Source organism: Caloenas nicobarica, chromosome 12 (genome assembly GCF_036013445.1).
Source record: "Caloenas nicobarica isolate bCalNic1 chromosome 12, bCalNic1.hap1, whole genome shotgun sequence".
NCBI lineage: Eukaryota > Metazoa > Chordata > Aves > Columbiformes > Columbidae > Caloenas > Caloenas nicobarica.
The window spans coordinates 2,276,098-2,290,866 of record NC_088256.1 but is presented as its reverse complement, the minus strand read 5'-3'; the positions used below and the strand labels follow the sequence as shown (position 1 = coordinate 2,290,866).

The 14,769-nt window shown below is 47.0% G+C and overlaps 1 protein-coding gene across 12 annotated transcripts in view; it reads left to right on the top strand.

Annotated features, from left to right (window-relative positions):
* The window catches only part of ZNF185 (zinc finger protein 185 with LIM domain), a 51,924-nt gene that overhangs the window by 16,107 nt on the left and 21,048 nt on the right, over positions 1–14,769 (top strand). For 11 of the 12 annotated variants that reach the window (XM_065643273.1, XM_065643276.1, XM_065643269.1 and 8 more), the window contains exons 3-15: positions 1,006–1,144; positions 1,716–1,775; positions 3,638–3,676; positions 4,148–4,222; positions 5,001–5,075; positions 5,702–5,782; positions 7,278–7,361; positions 8,556–8,594; positions 9,378–9,461; positions 11,071–11,145; positions 11,807–11,887; positions 12,336–12,404; positions 13,914–13,997. In XM_065643273.1, the coding sequence (XP_065499345.1) occupies positions 1,006–1,144; positions 1,716–1,775; positions 3,638–3,676; positions 4,148–4,222; positions 5,001–5,075; positions 5,702–5,782; positions 7,278–7,361; positions 8,556–8,594; positions 9,378–9,461; positions 11,071–11,145; positions 11,807–11,887; positions 12,336–12,404; positions 13,914–13,997 (985 nt within the window). The remainder of the gene's footprint in view (positions 1–1,005; positions 1,145–1,715; positions 1,776–3,637; positions 3,677–4,147; positions 4,223–5,000; positions 5,076–5,701; positions 5,783–7,277; positions 7,362–8,555; positions 8,595–9,377; positions 9,462–11,070; positions 11,146–11,806; positions 11,888–12,335; positions 12,405–13,913; positions 13,998–14,769) is intronic. The other variant, XM_065643272.1, reaches the window with a different exon arrangement.

The window sequence follows — 14,769 nt, the reverse complement described above, 5'->3', positions numbered from 1 at the left end:
TCCAGCTACAATCAATTTGATCCAGTAGAATTTTGGCACTCAAGGATGACCAGAGCCCTTCACATCAGTCACCTGCACACTTTTTCCATTGTGAGAGACTGTTCCCCTTTCCCCAGCCTCCCATCTCCATCCCTGCCCGCTCCCAATATTTTTGCCTTTAATACTCTTCCCCATTTACTTGTACTTTTTTCACCCCATCTCTTTTCCCACTGGGAGGACTTAGCAACTCCTAATCCAAGACCCTCTGCAATTTCCTACATTTGAATTTGATGTTTTAAATGGCCATTGCTGACTTCTCAAACAGAGAATGCAGTTGTGTTTCATCGCCTCAACCAGAGACAAGGAGCAGAATGAGGATGGTGGCAGAGTTGCCGTAGGACAGCAAAAGAGAGACCATACAGGACAGGACTTTTCCAGATTTAAGCCAGAACTGCATCGTTAGGGAGACATGGTTTGAGAATATGGTTTTGAAACAGAACTTTGGAATGGAAATGTGGAAAAAAGGAAGCAAAGGATGTGTCTCCTCCAACTCTGACAGGCCACCAGAGAAAGCTGACGTGCCTTACCTCTAACGCCCAACTCTGGGCTCAGCTTCATGCTCCAGATGTATCATCCTCTCCCACAAACCAGAAAAGCCTTATGCTAGAGCTGATGTTGATGGGAAACACCAGAGGAAACTCACGGCTCTGTAAATATGGTCAGGCCACCCACTGAGTGTCTTTGGTCTTCCTGAGAGAAAATTACTCATTAAATAGTCTTCTGACAGGAAAGAAAAAACTGTACAAATCTCTGTAGAGGGGTTATCAGAGTAAATTGATCCTGAAGTCTGGATGACAGCTTCTTTCCATTTTTCATCAGAAGTGGCAAAAGGCTCATTCAGTGTTTGAATCTCTGATGGAAAGGAGACCAGGTGCCTCCTGCTCTCTGAGATTCACCCGCTGACACTGCGAATTCTCACCCTTTCTCAGCAGCCCATCTCCTCTCTCCTTCCTTTCCCTCTCTTAGGAGGTGTCATTCCACCCACGGATGAAGACCGCAGGAGGATCATTAAGCAGATGAAGGTTCGCACCACCTTGAAAGGAGATAAGAGCTGGATCCACCACCATAACTCAGACTCTGAGGACGAGAAGAAGAGCAGCCCACTGTAAGTGTGGCCACCAAGGAAAGCTCCTCTTCTCCCCTTCCATGTATGCGCTGTTCTCCAGCCTGCAAAACAGGCACATGTGGTGCTAGGATGTTTTGGGGTCCATACGATGCCAGGAAAAGATACTGCCAAAGGAAAGCGGTGCTTCTGTTTATTTATTATATAAATGCAGGCTGGGGAGAAGCTCTGAGAAATGGCCCTTTCTGGGAGCTGTGAATCCAGCAGCACAGGCAGATCTGTAGTCTCAGGAAAGCTACAAAGATTTTTTGAAGCCAGATTGTGTTTCTCCATCTCTAGAGTAACAAACGAAGGCGCAGACCTTGACGGAAGTTTGTGATAAAACAGCCAGGTCTGCATCTCCCCCCGCAGCTCAGAGGGCTGTGTCACACACCCACCCCTGAGCCAGGGAACACCACAATCTGCACCAGCTTCTCTTTACTTAGAAACAAAACCAAGCCCAAATCAGTCCTCTCTTAGCAAGTCTCTCTGAAAACATCACTGCCATGTTCTGCAAGGCAGCTCAGCAAGAACGGAACTTAATTATGTCATTGTGGTTTTTTTCTTTACTCAGGTCTGGACGGGTGGGTGGAGGATCCCCAGCCTCAACACCTATTGCTCCCCAGAGTGACAGGTAATTGTGGGGACCCATCCTGTTGCTTCCCTTCTCTTGTTATCTGATGGAGTCGGTGCTTTTTTTCACTGGTTCTTCAAAAATACGTGCTCTTTCTTCACCTCCTCATAACCACTCGCTGCTGTGCTTGTGCCGAAAAACAGAGTCCTTGAGGAGAGCCGGCATTGTCCAGCATAATGTCCTACAAAGTGTCACCTTGTAGAGAGTATGGCTTATTTCCTGCAGAGTCCAGATGCATGAATGGATGGATTGATATCTTTCATGCCTTCAAGCCCAAGATTACTGGTGCACACCAGCGCCTGTGCTGGTGCAGTAACTGTTTGCTCTAAGCCTGGGGGCTCCTCAGCAAGCAAAGCCCTGTGTGGGAGCTGCATTTGCTTCAGAGCCAGAGCATGAGGGCTTTTCAGGAGCCTGTAGGACTGGTGTCCTAAACTATACAGCTGTTGGAAAGGCCTTAGTCATATGTGAGAGCTCTCTGCTAGCTGCCATGCCATTGCTGGGAGAGCATTGCCCTGTCCCATGGCTGTTTCCTCTCCCTTTTTCTGTGCCAGCTCTTGTCACTTCTTGTTGCAATTAAACAGGATGGTTCCCTGCTGCGCCCTACCGCTTTCTGCCTCCCTCTGCAGCACAGTGCTTTATCAGGCACAGGATAAGTACAACCAGTGACATTTGTGACATTGGAAATGTGGCATCTGAAGGGGCATCTTCACACAAATATGTGAGGGCCTTCAGTTGACAGAAGTTGAGTGACAGGGAGTCCAGGACACTCAGGATCTGTTTATACTTCAAAGTGAGGACAGGCATTCCTAATGCCAAGCTGGACAGCTTCTCAGCTTCCCTGCAGCTCTTGTTCAAAGCTGAGTTCTCAGGGAAGAGCTGGGCAGTGGGGCTGAGATGGGCTCCAGCCTGCTGGTCCCTGCTCCAAGGACACTGCAGAAACAAGAGCCTGGGGCTGTGCTCAGCACTCCTTGTCCTCCAGCTCATCCCATCCAGAGAGCTCCAGAGCCAGGCTAAGCCTGCAGCGAGGTTGCATTTCTGTGTCTGTAAAGGCAACTGGGTAAATTTGAGCTTGGCAGCCACCTCAAGCATGTAGTGATGGGCAGCATAAATCTGCCTTCCTGCTAAGCTCGGACCTGACGGCCAACCCTGCTTGGAGCAGGAGGTTAGACCAGAGACCTGCTGAGCTTTCTTACTGAATTATCTTCTGATTCTGAGGGCACCTGGACAGGCAGGAAAAAAGGGGTTGGTATATGAGCAGGGGTGAAGGCAGCCAGCCTGAGCTCATTTAATGGGAACCAGGTCCTTGAGGCCCATCTTGGTCCCCACCGTGCTCTCAGGAAGATGTCTCCAAGACGGCTCTAAGCAGGTTCCAGGGATGCTTCCTCCTGCCCTGGCACAAGGGGCCAGATCCCCGCCTGATGGTGTCCCTTCCCTTTCCCTCCCGGGAGCTGTGCAGCACTCCCATCCTGAGAATGGACTCTCAGAGAAGTTATTGTGATGATGATGTTTTCCTGCAGTAAAACAACCAGGATCTCTACTATACCAAATCACCCCTCTATCTGCCATAAATTGACAGACGTAATTTTGAGCCAGAAAACACCGTTAGCCTGGCTAATTTTAGTTGGCTAACTCTAAAATTCACTTTTCTTATCAAACTCTTTTATAAAGTTTGTTCTGATGATTACTGATTTTTAAAGAACCCTCTCAAGGTTAATTTTGGTGCATCAGCTGAGGTATCACCCAAGGCCCATTTAGCCAGATTTTGGCTTGACAGCCGTGTGGACATTTCCCTTTAATACTGGTGCTGCTGCTGTTGCTTTTCCACATGTTTCTTAATTTACTAATGTCTGTTCTTTGCACAGGTCTTCTGCCTCCAAGCCTCAGTCTGGTTACCTCATCAGGTTGGTACAGAGTGGCATATATTAATATTTGGGCTTTAGGGGAAGGAGAACTAGATCAGAAGCAATAAGCATGAAAAACATGACTATCTCTTGAGTTCTCTGATTAGTTAGGAACATGACAATGCTGAGGGAGTACCTTGGTGAAGGGATAGTCCTGAGTATTTTGTTTAACAGGTAGTTTGATGGTGATGTTAACAGCAAATCTGGTCTCTGTACGATACAGTGATCACACATGGGAGGATTATCATGCTATAAAAATATTCCACCGTCTTTGTAGTCAACACCAGTTATGGGACTTTTCTCAGGATGACTCTTCCAAGGAAGGACCTTCTAATTCTCAGTGTCCTGAGCCAGCACCTTCCTCCTGACAGGACACACAGACACTGTTAGGCCAAAGAGTAGCTGCAGGTCTCTTAATTTTAATTCCAAACTCTGTCCTGCAAAAAATTTAACATCTCTTTTTCTCCCCAGAGGGGTGTTCACAAGAACCATCGACAAGACCTCTTCTGTGCCGGATTCTTCATCTTCTAATAAAGCACAAAAAAGGTATGTGTGTGTCTTCTTCATGAAAACAAGATTTTAAATATTGTATGTATTTGTAGTCATCCTTTTACTTTGGCCAGTGCTTTCGCTGAGCACCACTAAATCCCTACTGAATGCTGTAAGACGTGGCTGTTCATCTAACAGCTCTGCTCAGCAGATGTGCGAAAAAGGCATCAAACTCCGTATTTTCTTCACCATGGGATGGTAGTTGGCTGTGAAAGTACTGAAGGATTTGGGGTTAATTTGGCAAATAATTTTGAGCAGGAGACAAATCACAAGGAATCCTTGCAATGCTGTAATGGTTCATTTTGATGTTTTTTGAAACCTGTCTTGTGAGAGGCATGCACTTAGTAAATAAGGTCTAGGCACGGCTCTGATCTAAGCAGATGCTTTGTTGTGCCTCAAGTGAAACCCGTTGAAACCCCATTTTTCCCCCTGTTTTGACTGATCTGGGGAGAAGGATGATGCCACAAGGTGTCTTTTTCCTCCTTGCTGCCTGATCCTGGGATGGAGTAGCACTGTCCCACAGAGCGCCCATATCGGCTCTGACAACTCACAATGGCCCTGGGGAAGCAAAGCAGACCTCAAGTCCTAGTCCAAGGCTGTGAAAAGAAGGGAAATGCTGCCCTTCAGTTAAATATAATAGCATTCCCTGAATTCAGAGAGCGGATCTTTGGGATCACCGTGTTTTCCTCCATCATGCAGAGCACGAGCTCATCTGGGGAAGAGGGTGGCAAAGGGTGAGGGTCATGATAACAGCTGTGATTTGTGCTGCCTGCAGCTCTGCCGCGAAGGGCCACAGCCTGGGCCGTCTCCCCTCTGGCTACAGGATGACCACTGAGGATTACAAGAAACTGTGAGTGTGCCAAGGGAGCAGCACTTTCTGTCTGTGCACAGGCTCAGCAGCACCTGAGCCCCAGAGATGGATGCCTGGCCATGCAGGGCTTCCTCAGCTGAGCCCTGCGGAGCTTTCCCTGGAAACTGAGGCACTTCCCGGTGCTACCTCCAGGCCCGTGTGCGCCATAAAGTATTCCCTGAAGTGGTAACGGCCTCTGTATGGAATCAATTTTATCACTTGGTAGCAATGAAGGCAGAAACTGGAGGATGCAGCCTGGGGATATGGTCTGCAGCATCTCTGGCCTTTCTGAAGCCAGGACAAAGGAGGGTCCTTGTGGCAGAGCAGCACTGCTGACATTTCCTACGCCGCTTTTCGTGTCAAAGACCGTGGCTTTATTCTGAAAAGCCGAGCATTTATCATGAAACAGCCTCTGGGCTTAACCCCTCTATTAAGAAAACAAAATCCTATGGGGACACATGTATCCCACTGTGCATGAAAAACACAAGTGTCTTCCACACTTGTGTGCAACACTTCCAGGGTCTGAACCCGTTTCCACATGCCCTGCCTCTGCATTTACCTCCGGTTTTTATCGTGCTGCCTCTGCAACAGTCTACCCTGGCTCTCCCCTTCCCTTTCTGTTTCAGAGCTCCGTATAATGTCAAGCAAAAATCAGTGGACTTGGATGAGGAGGATGTGCCTTTTTCTCCAGATGAACACAAAAAGAGGTATGCCCTCCAAGTAACCACCTTTTTCTTGCAGGGACAGTGACAAGTGGACATACTTTAGTTTAACTGTTCCTTACTGAGAGGGTCAGTTCAGTGATGATTACAGCTGAGCCATTAGGGCTGATTGCAATAAAATAATAAGCAGATATTTCTACACAGAGTGCATCTATGACCACAGGCAACTATGCTCCCAACAAAATATAATTAAAAGCCTGGCATGATTCAACCTGACAGCATACCCCAATTAATTTGGTGGCTGGAAATGGGTTGTGGAATCCATCCGGTGCATAGTGTCTATGTGAAAAGAAAGAGACGTACTGATGTGCTGGCAGTGAAGGGAGGAGCCACCTCCCACAGCCTACGAGTGCATCTCTGAGTCTGGACCACTTGGGAACTCGCATCAATGTCCAGATCCAGATGGGTCTCTCGTTCTCATACCAGGAGCAGAACGTATTTTGTCCACATGGTACATCTGCATCTGATGCAGCCACCATTCTTGTTGCTTTCAGTCAAGTTTCTGAAGATACTTGTCACAGAATCACAGAATGTCAGGGATTGGAAGGGACCTCGAAAGCTCACCCAGTCCAATCCCCCCACCGGAGCAGGAACACCCAGATGAGGTTACACAGGAAGGTGTCCAGGCAGGTTTGAATGTCTGCAGAGAAGGAGACTCCACAACCTCCCTGGGCAGCCTGGGCCAGGCTCTGGCACCCTCACCAGGAAGAAGTTTCTTCTCATATTCAAGTGGAACCTCCTGTGTTCCAGTTTGCACCCACTGCCCCTTGTCCTATCACTGGTTGTCACCCAGAAGAGCCTGGCTCCATCCTCCTGACACTCCCCCTTTCCATATTGATCCCCATGAATGAGGTCACCCCTCAGTCTCCTCTTCTCCAGCTCCAGAGCCCCAGCTCCCTCAGCCTTTCCTCACACGGGAGATGCTCCACTCCCTTCAGCATCTTGGTGGCTGCGCTGGACTCTCTCCAGCAGCTCCCTGTCCTTCTGGAACTGAGGGGCAAGATACAAGATACGAGACTTTTACAAATGAAAACTTGGTATTTTGCCCACTGGGGACGAACCAATAAAAGTTCTTTCAGAGATCTGCCCTTCTCCCATGGTACATCTGGTGGTACTGATGTCTGTATAGGCACGAGCAGTCCATGTAGGGTGTCAGCCACAAAGCCTGTGTCCCATTTTTTTTTGTCCCATGTTATGAAATGTTGCAAAAGTCCAGGTCTTAACTCTCCTGGAGGAGGAGGGATTTTTCTTTTTGCCTCGTGCTTTACATCTATGTGAAAGTGCTGTGGCCCAGCATGAATGATACTAAAGAAAAAGATCAGACATTGTTTCTCCTCTGGCTTTCTGCTACCCAGAGCCTGGGAGCTCTGTCAGGGTTAGCGCAAGCCTCCCCTGGGTCGTTCACCTGTTGCCTCTTCAAGGCTACAGCCGGCAGCAACCAGCAGCATGAGCAGAATGTGACCCTTTCCCTCCCTTCCAGGACAGAGGCAGCCAACAGTGTCCTGAGGCGCACTGCCAGCAGGGAACGTGCTTACGTCCTCTCGGCGGCCAAGAAAAGCAACGGGTGAGTCTTCAGCATGCAAGTGTGAGGCAGGAGACAGGGAAGAGGCTGTTGAAGGTGGTCCTACAGGGCTGGTGGCCTGAGCCAAGGCTCTCTGAAGGTGATGGGTTCTTTTCCAGTGAGTGGAGAAGGCTTAGCTGCTATCTCTCCAGAAATGCCAAGGATATCTACAGGTTTCTGCCAATTTGGGGAAATCCTCCAGGAATCTTGGGAAGTCTTCATTACTGGGAGGGATGAAATTTCAGGAAGAGAAAAACCATGGTAGTCGTGAATTCCTTGGGACCCGCAATCAAGACTTCGGTTTTAAGACTCGGTTCTTAATACTGCTCTCTCCAGTTTTGTTGCGTGTAAGGGGAAAATCAGAAAAAAACATACACTTAATCCAATGTAGATCAGCTGTTTGCAACAGAGTTTGCCTTTACGTTGTATTTGAACAATAGCTAGATTTACAAGATCCTGATCTTAGTTGCAGCTTCAAAATAGTTCTGTGGGGAAAAAAGAACCTAACAGGAATGTGTGGATGTGTAAAAGGAATGCAAAAGATATGTGGGAGCTACTGGTGTTCAAGGCTCTGTTGTCCATCCCTTTCCTGGGAGAGGGGAAAAAAAAACAAAGCAGATTTCCAAGGTCTCTGCTCTCCCAGGAACCATGATGGTGACTTTTTTGCAGTTCCCTTTCACTATAAATCCCTTTCCTCTTGATGTAACTCAGAGTGACACAATGAGGCACCAGGAGGTTGCTGGTGCGGGAGGAAGCAGGGAGAGGACGCACCAGCAGCACTTGGCTGTGCCGAGAATGAGAGAGGCGCCTGGACAGGATTTGTGAGGATGTTAAGGGTGGTCGCACTGGCTGGTAGTTCCTCTGGAGCACTGAGCGTCATGTGGGCTGGAGGGAGGCAGGTCTGCAGGCAGGAAGAAAAACAGCCCTCAGGAAGGTATAAAATGAAAAACACCCTTTGGGGAAGCTTCCTCACATGTTATAACTAGTTGCTCTTTCTATTTTTATTTCCTCTGCTCTGTAATTTGCAGAGGTTTGACATGGCTAGTCACTGTCAGCTCCGCCCAAACGGTGTTACGTGACCCTTAATGCCTTGCACCATATGGGTCAAGTATGGGTCAGAGGCTTGGGAGCTGCCTCTGCCCAAGGTGTGTCTTTACCTCCAACCTTCTAACTGTTGCCTTTATGCTTCCTTTACAGCAGCCCAACACAAGAATTTCCACCCTTGTTCGCCAAGAGGTAGGTCACTGACCTTCTGGAAGCACCGCTGGGGTTGTGCGTTGTGTACTGTACTCGGGCTGCTGTGAAATGCTGGGACAGGAGATCCCCAGGTATTTCAAAGCAAAGCAGGAACACTTCCCTTAAAGGGATGCTCTGGGTTGAATCACGCTGGCTTTTGAGAGCCCGCAGTGTTGTAAACACCGAGAACTTCCTGCCCAGGGCAGTGGTGGAGTCACCATCCCTAAAGTGGTTTAAAAGATGCATAGATGAGGCTCCTAGGGACATGGTTTAGGTTAGAGTTAGGTTATGGTTGGACTCAAGAGTCTCTTCCAACCAAAATGATTCTATGAGTCTATGAATATGGTACTGATGATGCTTTGGGTTATGGGCAACCTGAAACAAGGAGAGACTCGTTCACTGTCTTTCTTCTTCCAGGGAAGGCTGGTTCCAGCCAATAGGGTGAATACTCTTCAGGCATTTAACTTCTAAAGCAGTCAGTGTGATGGGGAAATGATGCCTAGGGTGCTCTCTGGAATGTAGGCATTCAGCTGAGGTTATTTGTAAACTGACTGTGAGAGCAAAATGCTCCTGATTTGGGCTGAAGATCTCACTTCATTCAGCCAGTTGAGGTGCTCACCAGCAGCAGAACACAGGGAGTGTGAGGAGCGGGAAAAATCTGCCTCAAGGGGAAACAGAGAGAAAACATAGCTTAAGGGAAAACAAGAATACACTGCCTGAATTAGCTTGCAGTGGGGAATAGGAAATGGTGTGATATTTGTCTCTGGTTTTGCCTTTTGAAAGAATTGAGATAGAAGAAGAGGAAGGACAGCAGAGGAGGAGTCCAACTGTGTCTGGATCGTACAGGTTTACACCAGATGACAACAGGTATTTACCTCATCCTGGAGTAGTGTGTTGACTGTCTGATTTCAGGGCACACTGATTTGCCATCTTTACAGATAACTGCATTTATCTGCCAGAGAGCAGCTGTCTGAACACAACTAGAGATGAAGGTTTTTCGGAAGAGACTTAGAAAATCCCAATTGCCCCTTTCTTGCAAGAAGGGAAAGATCCAAAACAAAAGATGAGGTCAGCTAACTTGGTGAAACAAATGGGCAGGCACGGGAACAGGGCCAGAGTGTCATAAAGTACCCAACGGACAGTCCTGGAGGGTGACAAACTGCATTTAACTATGTGCCAACTCTAATGCGAGTCGTGTGGTGTAAACCTGCCGCTGATCCCCTCTCCTGATTGCACTCCACAGCCCAACCAGTCCTGTTTTCACAAGGTGCTCATGTGCCACAGGAATGAGCCTGGTGACATTTCTGGAAAGGCAGCTCACCGGAGGCGTCAGCGCAGGTTTTGATGAGCTCACTTGCCCATCAGGCAGCCACCAGATTGCAATGATTTTCTTTTACTAGCTGCGTGAACTGACCCCATCACCTAGACATGAAATACTCAATATCTCATTATTTCCAGTCCCCTGAGCCGGCTCTCTGCTTTTGTTAGACTTTAGATTTAATTATTCTACCGTGATAGCAACAGATAGGTGTGACCGGAGAGGTTTGAGAGGTTCATTATCTTTAAATTGATCTTTGGGAAATGTCAGTCTCGTTTCGAGCCGCCAGCCCCTTTCACAGGCTACAGAGCCCTGACGCTGGAGTGTTCTCGCTGTGGTATGTGACACTTGGGGACAGGCCATCTCTGGTGGAAAGGGGCAGCAGTGACACTCTCCGCACTAGTCAGGAACAGCTGGCATGTGGTGTGGGAGTGAGTGGGACCAGTACATAGAAACATTTGGCTGAAATGGAAATGCTTGCCCTAGTGGGGAGAATCCTTCTCTGTTTTCAGGCTGATTCGTTTAATTTGGGATTCAACTCTCTATTCCTTCTCAGAGGGGTGGCTTGAGGGCAGGCAGCAGCGTTATTAGCTTCTCTGCCACTCTGGTCTTTAGCGAGCCCAGCAGGGAGTCCAACACGTGAGGCCTTTCAGCCCCAAATGCTTTCTCTTCAGGATGAAAGAGCTGCCTCATGAATTTTGGTAGCAACTTTGTGCCATTGTGGTGCATGTTTGGGGTGGGACTGGGAAGCGGTTACCCTCCTTTCCTCACATAATACACATGTGCACATAGTGAAATCAGTTTTCTGAATGTGCTAAGCCTTAATCTATACATCTGGGGAAGCTGATTTTTAGTGCAAACTTAAACATTGGGGATAGAAATAGCTCCAGCTGTGTTAAAAAGGAAAAGCCAGTTTCTAAAGACCAAGTGTTTCAGCAGAAAGGCAGATACTCATCAGTGCAACAGTGCACAGGGACATCTGTGTGTGTAAGTCCCTGCACAGCGGGGTTTGACCAGGGAGCAGATACAAGAGCTGTGGGCCAGAAAGTAGGATGGGTCCCCCCCAGGAGCAGGCACCTAAAAAATCTCCTGTCTTTAATGCCTTTTTTTTTTCTTTCTTTTCTTTTTTTTTTTTTTTTTTCTTTTTTTTCTCCCCAGTACTAATGGGCTAAGAAAAACCAGCACTGGGTCTTCCTGGAATGGGCTAAAGGCAACAGCAGTGTCTCCCTCCAGGTAAGTGTCACAGCACAGCCAGGATTTCTTGGACATCTTTTGCAGCTGTACCAGCCCACAAGTAGCCGTAGGTCAGAGACTTCTCTGGGCACCTCCCTGGGAGGTAACGAAGGGAATTTGTCAGCCTTGACCATGGGAGACTTTTCTTAGATGCAGGCAGCTGTTTTAAAAAGGTTTTATGTCTGAAATCCGTGTTATGTCCTGCAAGGATCTGACAACATCCTGATAGAAGTGCTCAAAACCTGAAAGGTAAAAACCCAAACATGCTGAACTCTTTTGCGCCAAATATGTGTAGTGGAATAATTTTCAGTTGCTTTCAACTTTGATTGATTTAATTCATGACTCTAGTGTAAAAAATGTTGGAATGGTTTTCCACAGCACTGCAAAGAGCGCTTTGGTTACTGACCTTGTTCTGTTATTTTTATTCTTCATGTATCATTGGCAGAAGGTAGATACTCCTGGCAGTATCAGTGTTTTTAATTTAAAAAATTGCTTCTTGTAAGATGACTTTGTAAGTGAATGTATTGAAAACAGTGATGTTTGTTTTCCATTTTATTTATTCACAGAAAGGAACACTTCAATGCAGGAAAATTTTGGCCCACTTCAGTGGGGAGCTGGTTTGTTCAGGAGTGACAGCATTTTTCTTTGTCTTCTCTTGCAGCCCTGAAACAGGCAGTAAGAGCCAAACAACCACATCCTTGACTGAAACTTCAGAGAGAATCTTCACTTCTACTGAAATCAGGTAGGTCTGTCGGTCCTGCGTCATCCTAAAGCTCTGCTGAGGACAGCGAGGGGCAGGATGTGCTGGCGAGTTTGGCTCTGCTGGGTGGTATCTTCCCAGATACACGATTGTTCTGGACATGGTGCAGTCATGGAACAATAAATACTATAGCACAGAGAATCTAAAAAAAGCAACACTATACAAAAGCTTAAGCAATCTGGGAGGAAATTATCCAGATGGAAGCTGTGGGCCTCCCACAGATTGAACATTACTCAGTTCTTTGTGGTAAGAATATGAGCCAAAGAACTGCAGATCTTTCTATCTCCTAAATTCATCAGGGTTTCATTTTAATCTAATCCCTACACTGTACATAGAACACTTGCAACAAGTACCTTGCCCCACGGTTCTTATGCCTCACATTGTGTCCCCTCATCTCCCTACCTAATTGCTCTTGCTGTTTTGCTTGCAGAAATGGTGAAAACAGACAGGCCCCTAATGGGAAATCCTCATCTGAAACTGTGTCACAGCATGAGGATGGGTAAGAAATTGAGAAAGGCTGATCTGTGCTGCTGAACATAAGGCGTAACTGTGCTCAGCAATAGCATATACCTGCTAGTGGTCTCAAACAGATGGGATCTCTCCAGTTGTGGTCCTGGGCTGCTCTCCAAGAGCATTATCTGCTGGCTAAGCTGCAACTTGTCACTTTTCTGGACTCTTCCTTCACCTCCCTCAAGGATTCTCCTCTGGTTCAGTCCATGAAGACTCTACTTCATGCATTTATTTTTGTACCTCTCCAATTGCCCTCCCACTGCCATTCCCTGCGGAGCCTCTTCCACCTACAAGGAATGTGTTGAACCTCAGGCACTGGTGGCTCCTGTGAACATTGGTTCTGGTCCTCTGCACCCTGTAGAAAGTCTGAAGGGCTGGCTGAGCAATGGGAAGGTGTAGAAAGCTCTGATGTATGGAGGAGAACCTAAGAAAGAAGGAACTGATTTGGACCTTAAAGGCATGGGCGCAGGTGCTGGGCACATTAAGGGACAGAGATCTGACACAGGTGAGACAGGGAACTTGCAGTTGAGGGACAGGGAAACTTCTGGCCCTCTTGAGAGAGATATCACTCCCTCCTTGTACCCTGATCTCCAGTAGTCTTTATCCTCTGCACTGTACACAGGAGCATTTCAGATTTTTCAAATATACCCCATATTAGCTGGGCTTTTTTGTTGTCAGTGTTACCACTCTGAATTTTGGGCTGTGTCTAGACTGAAGTAGGCAGAGTTGTACACGTGGCCTCACCTTTTGCTCTGTTGTGCTTAAGCAGCTGTAGAAGGCTCAAATTCACCGAAGGAGTTTCTGTAGCACATATGGTTAATCGCAACTCAACCTCCACCTCCATCAGAGAAGATAAAGCTAGAAATGTTCCCAAACCAATATCTCAGGCTGAAGCAAAGTCTAGAGTGCTTGAGAAAAGGTAAAGGCTGGACTTTTGTCATGGTCATTCAACTGAGGCCCATAAATACATCCTGTATGCCATTGCAGGGCTGGCCTGATTACAATGCACTCGTTGTGCTTGAGGTCATTTGGGTCACGTAGCTGCTCCTAATTGTGAGTCAGTCTCCCAGAGAAATTAGAGGATGCCTCATTACTTAAACCACCTAGAACTGGAGAGAGATTAATTGGCAGGGAAGGAAGGAGATGGACGCACCGTTGAGAGCTCTGTGGGAGGGAGAGCTGGGTGTAAGGTCTGGCTGGTGGACCCATAGGAAGGACTTTCTGGCCCATGAGTAGAGAGAGGACAACTGTTGCAGGGTCTGTACGCTCACCCGAGAGGAGGGGTTAGCAGCACCTTGCTGCAGGGAGCAACGCGTCTCTACGTAACCCACGAGCCGCAGTCAGGCCCACGATATGCAGAAGGTTGGCCCTTCCTACCACGATATATTGAGTTAGCCCCATTTTGTGCTCCTCCTAATTAAATGTTAGTAGGATGATCTAGGATGATACAATCTAAACGCCATCAGGTCACATCTCACTGGCATTTTCCTTTTTCTAGTGACAAACCTCTGAAGGAAAAGTCCGAGTCATTCCCATGGGATGAACTGGCCCCCAGAGAAACTGTGGTTTCCACGAATGGAAGGTAGAGTTAGTGTGAAATTCCTTTATTGATTTGAGCAGTGTGCAAATCATAAACTGCTGCTCTCAAGCTGTCTGGAAACTGAATGGATATTTACTGATGGAAAACATGGTTCAATCTGTGCTTTGCAGAACTGCAGCTCCTTCTCTAAAATTTTATTTAAGGAAGGGGAAAAAAAGAAAATGCTACCCTCCTCAATAAAATTGTTTGATATTTTGTTCCAATTTGTTTTGTTTGGGGTTTTTTTTTAGTTTCTATGATACAAAAAACCACAACAAAACAAAACGAGAAAAACAAACAAACAAACCCACAACCAAAACCAACAACAAAAAAACCCAACCAACCAACCAAACCAACTTTTATGGTTCACTTCTGCATTTTCCAGGCTTATTCCCAAATGTAAACCCATTCTGGAATGTAATTTTTAATTTTATTTTTTTTTACAGTATAGAGAGGTTCACACTCAATGTCTCTTTAGGCCTCCAACCTCCACCTACCTGTTTACTTTTGCAACAAGAGACACCCTAAAAAAAAAATCAACCAAAACCCAAAACACAAAAGGAAATTGCGCATCCTGTGTGGCAAACTAGATTTTCAGTGACAAGGAACAGTTGTGTCCTAACTCTAAGATATTGTGGAAAGTAGAGGAAGATTCCCAGATCACAGGCAGTAGATCGCCCTCACTTGGGCTCCACGCTGTGCTGCTCTTGCTGCTGTCAGGCACACCTCCCTCTCTAGAAAACCCTGGTTTCATTTGATCTGAAAACCTCTGTGA